The sequence below is a fragment of the Lipotes vexillifer genome, unplaced genomic scaffold (genome assembly GCF_000442215.2).
Source record: "Lipotes vexillifer unplaced genomic scaffold, Lipotes_vexillifer_v1.1 scaffold382, whole genome shotgun sequence".
NCBI lineage: Eukaryota > Metazoa > Chordata > Mammalia > Artiodactyla > Lipotidae > Lipotes > Lipotes vexillifer.
The window spans coordinates 7,414,012-7,429,098 of NW_006780611.1; the positions used below are offsets into that span (position 1 = coordinate 7,414,012).

Sequence of the window (15,087 nt, forward strand, 5' to 3'; positions counted from 1 at the left end):
ATTTTATCTGTCTCTATGTCTTCATCTGCAAAATGGATATAAATGGATATAAAAATCAAGCGCCTCACAGCACTGTTAGGGAGACAAATGTATCAGAAGGACTTCTGTAAAGTGTAAAGCCTCGGAGGAATGTTCACACTTAGGAAGAAGCATTATTTCCGCTTGTTGCTATGGGATGGTGAGGGCCTGAGCTAAGAAGACACCGGTTTAACAAGGCAGTTCCACATCTGGTTCAGTAGCCGGAGGAATTTCATCACTGTTCCAAACTAGATCCTGAACCCAACAGACCAGATGCAGAAGCCAGATTATAAGGGACATTTAGACATGTATTCATTAGCAATTCCAAAGGCCTGAGAGATGTAGAAAGAGTTCTGTTTTCCAGTTTCCAAGCCCTTCAATGGTTTAGGATCAGTTTCTAAACAGAGGTTCCCCAGAGAGCCTTACTTTGAGGCCCAGGCTCTGGGATCTGCTACTCTTTAAAAAAATTCCATCATGTCAACAAAGTTTAACCCTTGAGGCTTGTGGTCCAGAAGTGGAACACTTTACCCTGTTCTGTGACTGCTCCTTTGTGTCCCATCCACCACTCCACGAAAGCCCTTTCAAAAGGAAAAGAACAAACATTCCAAAACTGTATTCTAAAAAAGGGCCCTTGGTCCTAAGAGTCAACTTGCAAACTGTAGTTCCTCATTCATTCTCAGATAGAGTCAAAGAGAATGTTATTTTCTGCCCTCTTCCTTTTATGTGCTGTAGCTCACTCAAGTCTTACACCACCTGTGATGCAGACATCCCCACTCCCCACCCCACAGCAGAAACTAAGGCTTAGAGAAGTGCTGCAGGACCCAGGGGAAGTCACTTGAAGTCCCCAGCACAGGGCAGACCCTTCCTGATAAACACATGTGGTCTGAATGTGTACCTGAGCAGAGGATCCTGGGTCTCTCCAGCCTCAGCCCACCACTCCACCTTGTGTTCACAACTCTGAAGCCCGCTACATCAGATGGGGATTTGCATGGAGTAGAGGAAAAGAACATGGGTTTTGGAGTTGGACTCGTGTGGACCGAGGTCACCATTTTATGACTTACTAGTTGTGATCTGGGTCTCAGTTTCTTCATCCGTAACACACCGTGGAATTGAAGAAAAAATTAAGAGCAAAAGACAATGTAGGTGAAGGGCCAGACACACTGTGCGAGGATAGGGACCTCGCTTACCCTGCTGATGCTGTACCCAGAGCCCAGCACAAAACAGGCCCTCTGTAAGGGTCTTAACTGCAGATCTAACCAGACATGGTGCTGGGCATGTAGCGGGTGCTGCCTACAGTGTGATTTCAAAACCTGATGAAGGATGGAAAAGTAGCGGTGACTGCAGAGACAGTCAGTAATTAATAAAGAATAAGACAGTCACCTTCACCTAGCGAACTGATGCACCTCAGGATAAATGACAGTACACCTGTAGGATCAAGATGAAACGGTCCCATATTTGTTATCAAATACAGTGTATGTCTGTAAGAAGAATCACACAATGGAAAACAGCAATCACAAGTCAATTTCGGTCCTGCCCAACAAATAATCACAGAAAGCCCACCCAACTGGCTCAGAAAAACTACCACCACTGACTTTTAAAAGTTCAAAGGAAAGTATTGTGAGAAGTGAGGCTATTCATAACAAAAGGGCATTTCCTAAAATGTCTGCAGATGTTGGTGAAAGGTGGTCTGAAGAGAATCAGAATGAACGGAAGCAACTTCCAGAACACTATTTATAGGAATGGAGAGCCCCAAAGAATTTTTATGCGAGGATGGAGGATGCACTGAAATTCTGGGGCAGCAAGGGCTGCCACCAGGACACCAAGAAAAGGAACCCAGACAGAAGATAGTCCCACTGAAACAATGTAAAGCAAGAAGTCATTTTTCAAGTCCTCCAAGGCAGAGGGCTGAAAATAAGGAACTGCTGTTGTACCTTCAGGAGCAATTTTAAAAGTATAGAGAGCAAGCAAACCAGACAAAGGATCACTCCAAGAAACCAAAGGCAGCAGAGGAGTAAAACAGTCGCAACCACTAGGGTCCTGGGCAAGCAAAGGGAACATCAGAGGCACAGGAAGGGATTGCTCAGAAAGCTGGTGGCTGCCCACTGACTGTCCAGTGGTCTCAAGTATAGAAAAGAAATATGAGGAAGCAGGAGGCCAGGACAGAGGGGTCTATACATGTGCATTGTTGGGGGGCTGGGGAAGCATCAGCCCTTAACTGGCATACATGTGGCAAAGAGACAGGCAGGATAAGGGACTAGAGTTCCAGACTCTAGCTGGAAGCTGAGAAGGACAGGCCCTCTCCCCCACACTGGTGCGGGAGTAAACTGGTACATCTAGCGAGGAGAGCAGTTTGACAGGATCGATCAGGACCACAAATGAGCCAGAAGAGAATGTTAGTTGCTGCCCCTTCCTTTCATATGTTTTATCTCATTTGACTCTTACAGCACCTATGTGGTGTAGATATCACCACCCCACCCTGACACACACTTCTGGTCATCTATCCTGCTCTAACACCTGCACATGTGTGAAATGATGAATTTACACAGCTATTCGCCACAACATGTTTTTCATAGTGAGACTGGGAACACCCTCAAATGTCCATCAAAAAGGGACTGGATGAATTAATTACAGTGCATCCATACAATGGAAAACCATGCAGCAGTGAAAAAGACTGGAAAGATCTCTAAGATACATTGTTAAGTGAAAAAAAAAAGGGTAAGCTGCAGAAGAACACAGCTTATAGCATGTTATTTGTGAAAAATAAAAAGGGGGGCAAAAATGAAAATCCATACTTGTTATTTGCTTCTATTTGCATTAAGTTTTGAAGGATGTAAAAGAAACTAAAAAATTAATAACTTGGGGTTGTGGGCCCTAAGCAGATGGTGACAGGGCTGGGGACAAGACTTTTCACAGTACCCTTTCATACTTTTTATTTTACCATATGAATATATCACCTTTTTGAAAAAATGAAAATATTTTCCGAGTGGTAAGTTCCAATCACCACAGTAATTTATAACACTGGAAAAGTCTTAAAAAATGAAAGGGCTACAGCTGGCAGTGTGTAAGAGCTGTCACCCAGCTCTTTACTTGAAGAGTCCTTGACGAGAAACACACACCAACGAACTAACTCCAAAGTGATCTGCTCATCTGTGTTCAGGGCAACAGGACTTATGTTAATGAAAAACTGCAAATGATGCAAATGTTCCACAGGGACATGGATAGGTATTTGCCCCCTCAGATGAATTACACTGGATCACAGGCAATTATACCTCAACTGTTTCAACATACAGCAACCTGTAAGTGAAAATGCTGTAACATTTCATGTGCACGTTAATAAAATTCAGACAAGAATCCAGCAGGATAGACAATTTGATATTCAGGGAGCACTATTTGAATAAAGTTGCTTAAGAACTTCTTTTTTAAATTATGAAATTGAGGAAAGAAAAGATCTATTCGATACAGGAGCAAAAATACACTTTTTAAAAAATGCCAAGAAAAAATGCCAAGACCTGAGCTGAGTATGAGAATGACAGAAAAGACTGATATGAGAGGCAGGCAGCGCTCAAGAACATTGGACCAAAGGCCAGGTGTGAATGCAACACGTTTGTCAAGGGCGAAACCAAACAGACCCAGGAAGAAGGAGAAACCCCAGGAGACTGGTTCAGTGGTCTGAGCAACCCTAGAAGATGTATCCCACGAAATGGAAGCGGATGAGACCAGGCGCTAAAAACTGGTAGAAAATAAATAAGCTAAGAGCAGCAGCAGCTCTTTCCAGCCAAGCACTAGCAACAGTGATATATATTCTAGTGTCAAGAGAAAGCTCACATCTTCAGAAAGGGGTAAAAAGTAGATCTCTGCTTCACCTCACTGAGCAGTTTTTCCGGAGTATGACTCACTGGAGAAACATGGAGCCAGTTTCTACCCGCCTCCCTGCCAGTGGTGTGCTGGCCACACCTTCCCCGACACAGGCCGGCCACTCCGATCTTCCCAGTGATGTGGACACCTCGACTAGGGGCCCACCCAACACCCCAACCTGAAGCGCCTTCCCTTCCTCGTTAGACACACTTTTACAGAGCGCCTCTCCAGCGCCAGACGGAACTGACTGCTGGGAGAAGCCAGCAGAGGCCCTAGACGGTGCCACCCAAAGGCTCAGGAACAGCAAGTTACTCTGCAGCCTAAGGTACAGGGTGGGCTACCAGCAGGAAGACTGCATGAATGTAGGTATCTGACTTTGTGAGCCCTTCAGAGCCCACCAAGCAGGGACAGTGACTGACAGCTCAGCCCATCAGTGGACATCATCATGGAGTTCAGATCACCAAGGACAAAGACAAGAGCCCACAAGTTTTCAGAGAAAACATGTCACACACAGAGGGTCAGGGATCAAAATGGTATCAGATTTCTCAACTACTGGAAACTAGAAAACAATGAGGCAATGGCTTCAACCTAAAATTCTAAACCCACCCCAACTATCAAATCAGAGACGTCAGAATAAAGATATTTTTAGAGGTAAAGCCCTCCAAATTTACCTCTAAAGTACACTTTCTTAGGAAGCTACTGGAGGATGTGCTCCATCAAAACAAGGGAGTAAAAAAAAAACAAGAACTGGGGAACAAGGGCTTGAACATCACCCCCAACCCCGGGTGATGGTTAAGGGTAGACCCAGGATAAGTGCGAAACAGCAGACCTAGACAAGCATCAAATGGGGCAAAAAGAGGGAAGGCTCCAGGAGAGACATCAACAAGGGCGATAAAAGGAACTGACCGGGCTTCCCTGGTGGCATAGTGGTTGAGAGTCCGCCTGCCGATGCAGGGGACATGGGTTCGTGCCCCGGTCCGGGAAGATCCCACATGCCGCGGAGCGGCTGGGCCCGTGAGCCATGGCCACTGAGCCTGCGCGTCCGGAGGCTGTGCTCCACAACGGGAGAGGCCACAACAGTGAGAGGCCCGCGTACCACAAAAACAAAAAACAAAAAACTGACCACCAAACTGAGTTTCTGTCACAAAATTTAAGGCTGCATTAGTTACGGGAACATGGAAAGTAAGCAAGTGAATAAATGGGGCTACTATGAGCGCTAGGGAAAAACAAACAGCAACAAAAACCATAGAGGATCTACCCAAGAGCAAAGAAAACATACGTCCACAGAAAGACCTGTACCCGAATGCTCACAGCAGCTTCATTTATAATAGCCAAAAAGTGGAAACAACCTAAATGTCCAACAACTGATGAATGGATAAACAAAATATGGTGCATCCATATAAGGGAACACCATGCTGCAACACGGATGAACCTCAACGTTATGCTAAGTGACGAAGGCCCCATATTGTATGATTGCATTTATATGAAATGTCCAGAACAGGCAAATCCATGAGGACAGAAAGTAAATTAGCTCACCGGAAAGTTTCTTCAACCTTCTCCACGGAGAACAGCTGCCTCTACTTGTCCACCACCCGCTCACTCCTGACTTCGTTCTGGTTTACCTGGCCTTGGACCACCTAATCTGACTGCTGTGTCGAAGGTGGATCTCCTAATTGCCAAATCCCATGAGTCCTTTCATGGCCTTGTCATCCTTGCTGTCTTCTGCAGCACTATCTCCATCATCCACTAACTGCTCCTCAGAAAGCTCACTTCCCCTTAGCTTATTATGTTTCCCTCACCTGATTTGACCTCCGGTTCCATCTTCTCCTCTCACCTCTATACTCAACTCATCAATATGGGTGGGTGACTAGTCCTCAATCTCCACCCCCAGTTTTAACCTTCTCCTATCTGCCTCCCATCTCCTACTAGCACCTCAATTTCAGTCCATTTAAGACAAATTTTCATCACCTCCCCAAACCAGCTCTTCCTGCTAGCTTCTGAGCCCTCCCAATGCCCAGGATCAGAGCCTTAATGGGATCTTAGAATTCCACCTCTGCTCTGCGTTCAGGGCCAAGTTTCACTGAGGCCATGTCCTGTCACATCCAGCACCTTGCACAATGGCCACTTCTTATCCCCATCCCATCACCCTCTTAGGATCATCACCTCACACCCACATGGCTGCCTCCTAGAGGCTGGCATGTGCTCTCGAGGTGGCACATACCCTCTCTCCCCCACTACCCACAGCATCTCTTCTTCCTCACCCAACCAGCTCCTAGAACCATCTGGGCTGGCCAGCTCTGACCTAAACCAACACCAAGGGCTGAGTCTAGTATAACTTAGGATCCTGCCTAGCTCAAGGTCCCTGGATTCATTCAGGCACCCCACAAATATTTAATTCTAGGTGAAAGAAACAAAATGAAGGCCCTGGCCCTCATGGGGCTGATGTTCTGGAGGGAGATGGATGGGTAAGTTTTCAGGGATATTTGTGCCTGCAGACCACTGGCCTTCAGCCCACCCAACGCTTCTTTCCTCTAAGACCCACATCCAGGGCCATCTCCTTGGTGTGGTCTTCCTGGTAAGCCAGCCTTTACCAAGCTCCCTCCATGCTTACTTTCACTAACTGCTCTGCATAACTGTGAGCTGTTCTATACTCAGCACTATAGTTTTATTATTATTCATCTCAAGCTCCACAAAGCCATAAAATTCTATCTTTCCTATCTTTTCATGTTCCCTACAGCTTGCACTTGAATACTTGTTGACCAGTGAAGACAGGGAGCCATTTTCCCCCAAATCTAATATGGAGCCCTGTGAAGCCACGGAACCACTGTGGTAGTTTCTGCAACATACATATCACTCAGAAATCTATAGGGATAAGGTTAATACTTAACCACCAGGTACTTTAACACATTACAAATTAAGATAAATAAGAATCAGTTTTGGAATGGGAATGCAAAATGCACATGAATTTCTTTGTATGAGGTTGCTAGTGGGCAGCTTTGGACATGCTCTTTACTGGCTGTGTAACCTTGGGTAAGTTAATGAACTGCCTTGAGCCTCAGTTTCAGGATCTATGAAGAGGGGATGAATGCAGTATAACAAGCAGTCTCTACCTGATGGAACTTGTTAAGGATTGAGAACATTAATGTGCAATGACTGCTTAACATGGTGCCTGGCACATAAGTACTCAAAACATGTTAGCTGCCCTTAAGTTCCAAGAACCTCCCTCCCCCATTTCTCAACACATTTCTGTATTTCTGAGCATTCAGTGGAAAAGTCTGTAGTTAGACTTGGGGCTTCATTTAAGGGTCTTACCACACTGCCTGGATGACCAAAATCAGAAAGTAAAGTCAGGCCAAGGGGTGAAATGTTACAGAAGCAAAATGGGAAACGGATTCTTTTCAATTAGCTGTTGCCACTATCTCTTCCCCTGGAAGAGAATCTTCTGCTGCCTCGGTTTCCTCATCTGTATAATGAGACTGTAGTCATCATACCTGCCTGCAAGGCTGTAGTGAGATCTTGGACATGAAAGCACTTTGTAAACTCAAGAGCACAATGCACCTGAGTTACTGATTAAGAGTATGGGTTCTGGACAATCTAAAATGAGTGACCTTAAACAAGTTAACATCTTCTGGCCTCACTCTCCTGTAAAATGGGAGCAAAAAGAGTATCTATCTTAAGGGACTGTAGTAAGGAATAAGTGAAACAATTTAAGCGTTTGGGGCCTAGAATATCAGAAGAGCCCACCTATTCAGAGTTATTATTATGATGACTAACCTATTCACTGGACTCCTCGCCCCCAAGGAGCAGGTGAAAGCTTGATGGAGCAGCGACACCAACACTGGCCCAGGAACTGTGCTCCGTAACCAGCTGGGTGACCTTGGGCAAGTCGCTGACCCTCTCCAAACTTTGGGTTCCGTGATCACAAAATGATCCCTGTGCTCCTACCAGCTCTTCCTCTCCGCTGTTAAGGTCGCCGGAACAAAGGCCACCCGCTCCCCAGCCTGTCCCCGAGGGGCCACAGCTCAAAATTCCTGCCGCTCAACTCCCTTTGCAGCGCGACAGCAGGAGCGCCCGGGTCTCTATCCCGGAGAGATGCGTCCACACTCCGCCGCCACCACTCGCTTCATCAGCAACTTGCTTCTGCAGCCGCTCGCTGCCCAAAGTTTTCCCAGGAGCCAGGAGACTCGGCCCTGTTTCAACCCCGGGAAGACCAGGGGTGAGGGCGCAGAGCCTGGGGTCCCGGCCCGGGGAATCCCAAAGCCGCCCACGCGGCCGGGAGTGGAGTGACAGGTGCGACGCGGAGCCACTGGGCGGGCAAGCGTGACCTCGCACCGCGCGTGTAGGAGCGCGAAGGAGGCAGCGGCCGCGCGCTCTCCTCTGGCTGCTCCCGCCAGGCCCCCGCGACGCCCCCGGCTCCGCGTTCCCGACCCCACGACCCTCGCTGCGCTTCCGGACACGAGGCGCCCCGAAGCAGATCCCGCGGCCTGCCCGAGCGGAACGGCCGGGCGGGGCTCAAACCCACAGCGCCCGGAAGGGTTGGGGACAGCCGGGTCGACCGCGCCTGCAGGGTCTTCCGCGCGAGACGGAGCTGCCGGGGGGTGGGCGCACGCGCACCCGCGCGCGCCGCCGTAACCCCTTCCTCCCCGAACGCCCCCGCCCCCCCCCCCCCCCCCCCCCCCAACGCCAGGCAGCTTCCTCTCCCTCTGGCGGCATCCCCAGGAGGGGGCGACTGAGAAATAGTCTCCCGCTGCCGGGACAACAGCACCGACCGAGGTCCCGGAACTTTCCAGAAGAGCCCTGGGTGCTCTTCCTTCGGCGCCTCCCCTTTGCCTCCTCTGCAGCCTGGGCTCCCCACGTTCAGGCCCTGGGTTAGGCGCTGAGGGGTGCCGGACGGCTGTCCTTGCCTCTGTCCACCTGGTGCTCTAGGGCGACAGGCAGGCAGGCCGCCGTCACCGCCCATGACACCCAACAGCCCCCGCCGGGTACCGCCTCACCGGCCGGTGCCAGCCGCCGCCATGTTTGCGCCGCGCGGGCGGGGCGGGGCGGCATTGCCCCGCCCCAACCCGCGCCCTCTGTGGCCCCGCCCCCAGGCCGCGCGCGCCCCCTTGTTTGTTGTCAATGGGACCAGGCTTGTCCTGGCCAATCGGCGCGCGAAGCGGCGCGTGGGGTGATGGCGCGTCAACGATCAGCAGCTCAGATTTGCATATCGAGGCCCCTCCCCTGGCGGCCTCTTAGCGAATGCGAAGAGAAGCCTCCAGGTCCTCAGCCCAACCTCCTTCCCGTAGTTTAAAGGAACCGCTCCCTTTTCTGTTGGTTCGGCTCCACAAGCTACTCCATCCACCCGCTGGGGAATGAAGGGTTAACACCTTCCAACCCGCCCCCCCCGCCCGCTGGGCGCCCCCAGAGTAAGCCTTGAGCACATTACGTCATCGTCCCAGCTGTCTCTCCCCCACCCTAGCCCCGGCCCCCCCAGCCCGCTTGGGTGGCGGGTAGAATCAAAATTGGACCGCAGCACTGGGGCCCGGAGGAGTATGGAGATCGTTCACGTCGCGATTCTCCCAAGCCCCTTACAAAGGCTCGCGAACTGCCCAAGTACGGAGCGTATTTTACAAACTCTGCGCCCTTGCACCTGCCGCGACCACGCGCTTACTCCAGCTGCCTCACCTCGGGTACCTCAGAATCTCCTGCAGTCCTTTACAATAATGCCAGTGCCCGGTACCACCCCAGGCATTCTGAGGTGGGTTCCGAGCACATCTTGACAAAGTTCCGCAGGGATTCTGAGGCGCAACCCACGCACGGATTCCCACTCCTTCAGCCACCGCACTTCCAGTGTTGCAGTTGGTCACGATGTAAACAACTGTGCAGGTTTCTAGGAATTTATACTAAGGAATAAACGTATGAGTGCTCAGAGAAGTGTGCCCTCAAAGGAGCTCATCAGAGTCTGCTGTAGCTGGGAAAAACTGGGAAGCCCAATAAGGACCTGATGAATATACCTGTTGACAAAGACTTCCGCGATATACTGTTAAAAGGAAACACTATGTTTCCTGCTAGTCTGTGAGAGGTAGCAGTTGCTTTGTGGTCAAGACCTAAGAGTTCAAAGGCTGGGTGGAGGCAGCCATGTGGATTCGCTTACAAACCGTGTGACTTTGGGCTGGTTAAATAACTTTTTTTTTTTTCTCAGTTTATCTCTAAAACTGGGGGAACAGTGCACCCTTGTAGTGGTGAAGATTAAGTGAGATCATCTGCACACTCATTTGACAATATTTATTGAACATTTCTGTGGCAGGCAGAGAGACAGTTCCTGCCCTCTGAGAGCTTCCAGTCTGGTGAAGAAAACAGGCATTGATATTTAAGACAAAACCTAAAATTATGAGGAGAGAACTGCATCTGGCATAGCTAGGGGAACACACAACACGGACAAAGGCCCCGAGGCAGAAGGAGCTGATGCAAGCCAGCACCTGGAATACGTCCTGACACACAGTGCCCATACAAGGTAGCTACTGTAACTGAAAAGTTACATGTGATCTGTCTGTCACATGAAGGACAAAAAGGATGGAAGGCCCAAGAGCTGAGTGTCAGTGATGGTTATGGGAATGGTGGGATTCAGGGTGAATTTTACTATTTTCTTGCTATTTCAGTATTACTTAAATTACTTTTTATAATTAACATGTATAACATAATAAATAAAGTACCTTATTTGGGGGGAAAAAAGACAAGAAAGTCTTTTCATTGTTTACATGCAGGAGGGTTGGTATAGATTATACTAGTCTCACCCTGAAACAGAAAACCAAACCCTGCTGCCCTGCTCTGGACCAGGCACTGAGCTGGACAGTGCCACCTGCAACTCCACCATTCAGTGGCTCTCACAGGGCTCCACACAGTGGGGGGGTGACTGTCTGCTAGCATACCATATGACTCACTTTCACTTTGGTCCAATGCCTTCCCGTCGCAGAGCCTCAGTAACCCTCTGCAGAGGCCTACCTGAGTACCAGGAGGTCAGGTAAATGGGCACAGTGCCTTCCACTCTGCAGCTGTTCCCATAGCTCCCAGCTGGAGCTGCCCAGGGAAGAGAGCAGAGTGGTTCTGTTTGTACCTTTGAAGGTGTCAGATGGGAAAACTTGGGCCCACTGGAGGGTGGAGAGGAAGGGATCAACCAAGATGGTGAGAAGTGAAGGTGTAGAAGGAAGAACCCAGGAGGATAAAGATGCTAAATGGGACAGAGGTGAACACAAGTTAAGACTGGGCTCCTCTCTTTGGCTGTGCATATAGTGGGTGCTCAGCAAATCTATGCGATGACCGAAGAACCATCAGAGAAGGGCTCTTGTCACTGAGAAGCCAGGCCCCAACCTCAGAGAAGCAGTTTAGGGCTGGCCAGAGGGTTCAGACATTATCAAATTCATTACACCAATGAAGCCACAGCACAGGGAAGGGGTGGGCCAGGGTCACTCAGCAAGTCTGATGGGCTAAGACCCTGGGTCTCCCTTGGGCACTGTTAGTGGTAGAGGGTTGGGGATAGTTGTGTGTCTCTCCGGTGGCTTGGCAAAGTCAAAGAGACAGAGCTAGAATTCCCCCCAGAGCCCCTCCCTTCTCTGCCTGGAAGGGATATGACAAGGGCGGCTGCCCACTCAGGGCCTAACTCCCTCTGCAGCTTCCCTGCTCCATGGCCCTGGTCTTTTCTTACACACCTCCTGACACAGGGAGCTTGCTGTCTGATCAATCCAGCTTGGAGTAGCCCTACCATTACAAAGCACAGCCTCCTGCAGAGCTGCAGCCTGTCCCCCAAGAGCCCCCGACCCGCAGGATACGGTCTCCCTGCGCTGCCAGAGAGGACAAGTTGATTCTTCCCCGAGCCTGCTCAATGACTTCCCTGGATATCTGAGGACAGAGATCATGCTGCTCCAAGGCTGTCTTGGGCTAAACACCCTCCCAGGATACTTCTGGTCCCTTCTCAACACTGATCCCTTCCTTGTCCATGACAGTGCTGAGAAGGGAACTGGAGGTCAAAGCCAAGCCCCTGCTTTGCTGCCCCGCCAGGGCTTGAGGCTCCTCCTCTGAGGAGGAATATCCTCTAAGGTGGTCTCTACATCTGAGGGCCCCCTATCCCCCGACCCAGGCCCCTCTCACCTGCCCCATGGAGAGGCTCACAGCTCCCTAGGGCCCAAAACAACCTGCTAGCCCAGAGCATTTGCTGGCTTTTATTGTCTCTGCAGGGGACAACTGTGCCAGGGAACTCAGTGACACAGTGGGGCCAGCAGCAGTCATGACACCTCCACACATGGCTCAGAGCCTAGTTCTGCTGCCTCGCCAGGAAGGGCAGCAGCCAGCCGGCCAGCGGTCCTAACCCAGCGGAAGAGTCCAGCCCAGGATCCCTCCTGCTCCCCCCCAGCATCTCTACAGGGTTAGGTCTGCAGCGCCTTCTGAAGGCTCCCTTGGCACCCCTCCAGGGAGGTCCCTGGGGAGAAATGCAGCCCTCTGCAGCCCAGTCCCTTCAGCTGGGGCTCAGAGCCAGCTCCAGGGGGCTGAGCAAACTCGGCCTCCCCTCTCACAGGGGCCAGCTCTCACCACCAGTCATACCGCTGCGTTGTCCTCTTCCTCCCGACTGGCCTCCTCCTGGCCCCTTGAGCCCCGGGCTGCTCCAGGGCTATAACTCAGACTGGGATCTTGAGATCCGAGGGCCTTTTCGGATCTCTTTCCGCTTCTCCTCTTTCTTCCGGCGTTTCTCCTCTTCTCTCAGGGCCTTCTGGAAAGGGTCAGTGCTGGTGCTGAACTGAGGGGAAGAGCAGAGTGGTCTGATTAAGTCTGCTGGCAGCAAAGAGTTCCCTCTGAGCTAGGCTGCTGTGGGGACAGGAAGGTCACTCAAGACACAGGCCCTGCCCTCAGGCAGCCCGCAGACATGGAGATAGTTAAATGGGCTTGGGGAAACTGCTGAGCAGGTCTTGGAAGATAAGCAGGAGCTTGCCAAGCAAACAGGACGAGGGAAGAGGACATTTCAGGCAGAGGGACAGGTGCTGAACCTGCATGGCGCATCTGAGAAACAACAGAAAGACTCCATTCAGGGTGAAGGGGCTGAGTGCCGAAGACCACCACAGACCCCCAGAACCCTGAGGAGGAGACGGCAGCCGGCAAGAGTAAGACAACAGGGGTCCTGCCGCTTGCGAACAAGTTGCAACGTCTAGGCAAGGGAGTGTACGGGAAGCAGGTGGGCCAGAGGTTAAACCGGCAGAGCCTGAAAGAGGTGGAAAGACGACAACAGTGGTGCCCAGACTCATGGCTTCCACAGTGGATGCACAGTGGTACCCAGCGAGGAGATGGGAACACAGGGCGCGCTGGGTAGGAGGAGGATGAGGACTTCAGCCAGGGTCATCCCCAGGCCCTCTGCTTCTTCCCTCACTCTCCAGACTGGCTCATCTGACCCCAGGGCTTCCGTTCCACCTCTGTGGTCAGTTACCACTCAAATGTGCATCTCCCTATCTAGATGCCTGTCTGACACCTCCACTAATGTGCAAACGTGCCCCAAGCCCAGCATGGCTCCGCCTCCCCAAAACCCAGTCCCCTTCCAGAGTCTCTGTCCTCATGAACAGCAGTGCCCCACAACCCAGTCGAGGCAAGCAGGTCAGAGACCAAGCATTCCCCTCACCCCCACCCCTACCCCTCACAGTCCATTGCCAAGGCCTGGCCCATTTTACCCCCTAAGTCTCAAACCCGTCTACTTCTCTCTGTCTCACCTATCCTACTGCTACCCCCATCACCTCCCCCACCGCCCTCCTGATAAATCTGGGCATCTCCCAGGGTCTCTCCACACCCTCTTTGGCCCCTCTTAAGCCACTCTCCTCACTGCAGTTAGCTACTTTCAAAATGTAAGTCTGACTCCTGCTTAAACCCTTCCACGACTCTCCATTACTCTCAGGACAAGGTTCCACACAGCTGCATCTGCAGGTCCACCCTGCCCCCCTCTCCTCCTCCCTCACTTCTGGTCCCTGGGCTCCTTTGCTCCCACTTCCAGGCCTCTGCACGTGCTGTGGCTCTTCCCAGCCCCCACCCCCTCTGCCACATTAGCTCCAGCTCAGCTGTCACCGTCCTTGGGGAACTGCCCTGGCTCCCGGCTGGGGCTGCCTCCTCTGTTTCCTTCTCAGTGCTTCTCCCCTGCCACCACCTGCCTCTGTGACCACCTGCTTCGTGCCTGTTGCCCCCACTGGACCACACTCTCCACGAGGACAGGCGGACTGTGTCAGATGCTGCCCACTGAGCCACAAGCCCCCAGTGCAGGGACTGCCGGGCTTATAGATGGCACTTAGCATGTATTTTTTAAATGAATGAATGAATCACGTTAGAATATGAGATATGACAGTACCCAAAACTCAGGTAACCTTGTTGTGAAATACACCCATTTTATTTGTTCATACGATAAATCTGATAAATGTTTGATCAAGGTAGACGTTAAAAAAAATGAGGGGCTCCACCTTGTGGAGTAATCCACCTACCATGTTAGACTGAACCACAAGTCTGGAAGATAGGGTGAAGTCAGAGAAATGCAGCCCAGAGAGGGTAAGTGATCTGCTCAAGTCACACAGCTAGTCCCAACTGGCGCTAGCCCCCAGACCTCCCACTTCCCTGACCAGTGCTTTCCCTATCACACTCTGCCTCCTATCCCTACAAGTTAATTCTGATCCTCTTGGGAGGAAGGAGGAGCTGGGAGACCCCTCAAGCCACAGAGGACTCTACACTCTTGGTTCCAGCTTGGGGAAGGACAAGTCAAGAGATCCTGGCCCCACCAGCCCCAGCTAGGTGGGTCAGAAGAGAAACAACGCCTATCCCTTTCCTGGATCTCCTCCCCGCTAGATCTGGCTAATGCCTACTTTAAATTCTGATGCTAACCTCGAGTGGACACTTCGTGCTGCCTGACAATCCAGAATGTCTCCCTGGTCTACTCACTCTCCTGCTCTCCTAGACACACCTTCTCCTAGAACCTCCATCACTCCTCCCCTCCTCACTCGCAGCCCATGACCTTGCTTCCTGTTCCAGAGAGAATGGAAACACTCAGAAGACAACCAACCCACCTGCTGCTGTGCCCACACTGCTCTTCCAGGCTGGGCCACGCCTCCCCCCAGGCACCGGCTCTCCTCTCCCCGCTCCCTTCCTCAGGGATGAGGCTCCAGCAACTCTCCTACCCCTGCACCATCAGTTCTTCCTCCCTAATAGGTTGCGGGGGGGGGG

At 51.3% G+C, this 15,087-nt stretch overlaps 2 protein-coding genes across 2 annotated transcripts in view; both read right to left on the minus strand.

Annotated features, from left to right (window-relative positions):
* SREBF2 (sterol regulatory element binding transcription factor 2) overlaps positions 1 to 9,303 on the minus strand; it is a 62,052-nt gene extending 52,749 nt beyond the window's left edge. Inside the window, exons 1-4 of the mRNA XM_007454096.1 lie at positions 9,299 to 9,303; positions 8,827 to 9,093; positions 8,206 to 8,357; positions 7,917 to 8,063 (exon numbers count right to left, since the gene is read on the minus strand). Of these exons, the coding sequence (XP_007454158.1) occupies positions 7,917 to 8,063; positions 8,206 to 8,357; positions 8,827 to 9,093; positions 9,299 to 9,303 (571 nt within the window). The remainder of the gene's footprint in view (positions 1 to 7,916; positions 8,064 to 8,205; positions 8,358 to 8,826; positions 9,094 to 9,298) is intronic.
* A 2,749-nt stretch (positions 9,304 to 12,052) lies between these two features.
* The window catches only part of CCDC134 (coiled-coil domain containing 134), a 13,145-nt gene continuing 10,110 nt past the window's right edge, over positions 12,053 to 15,087 (minus strand). Inside the window, exon 6 of the mRNA XM_007453962.1 lies at positions 12,053 to 12,640. Coding sequence (XP_007454024.1) covers positions 12,515 to 12,640 — 126 coding nt within the window. The 3' untranslated portion in view covers positions 12,053 to 12,514. The remainder of the gene's footprint in view (positions 12,641 to 15,087) is intronic.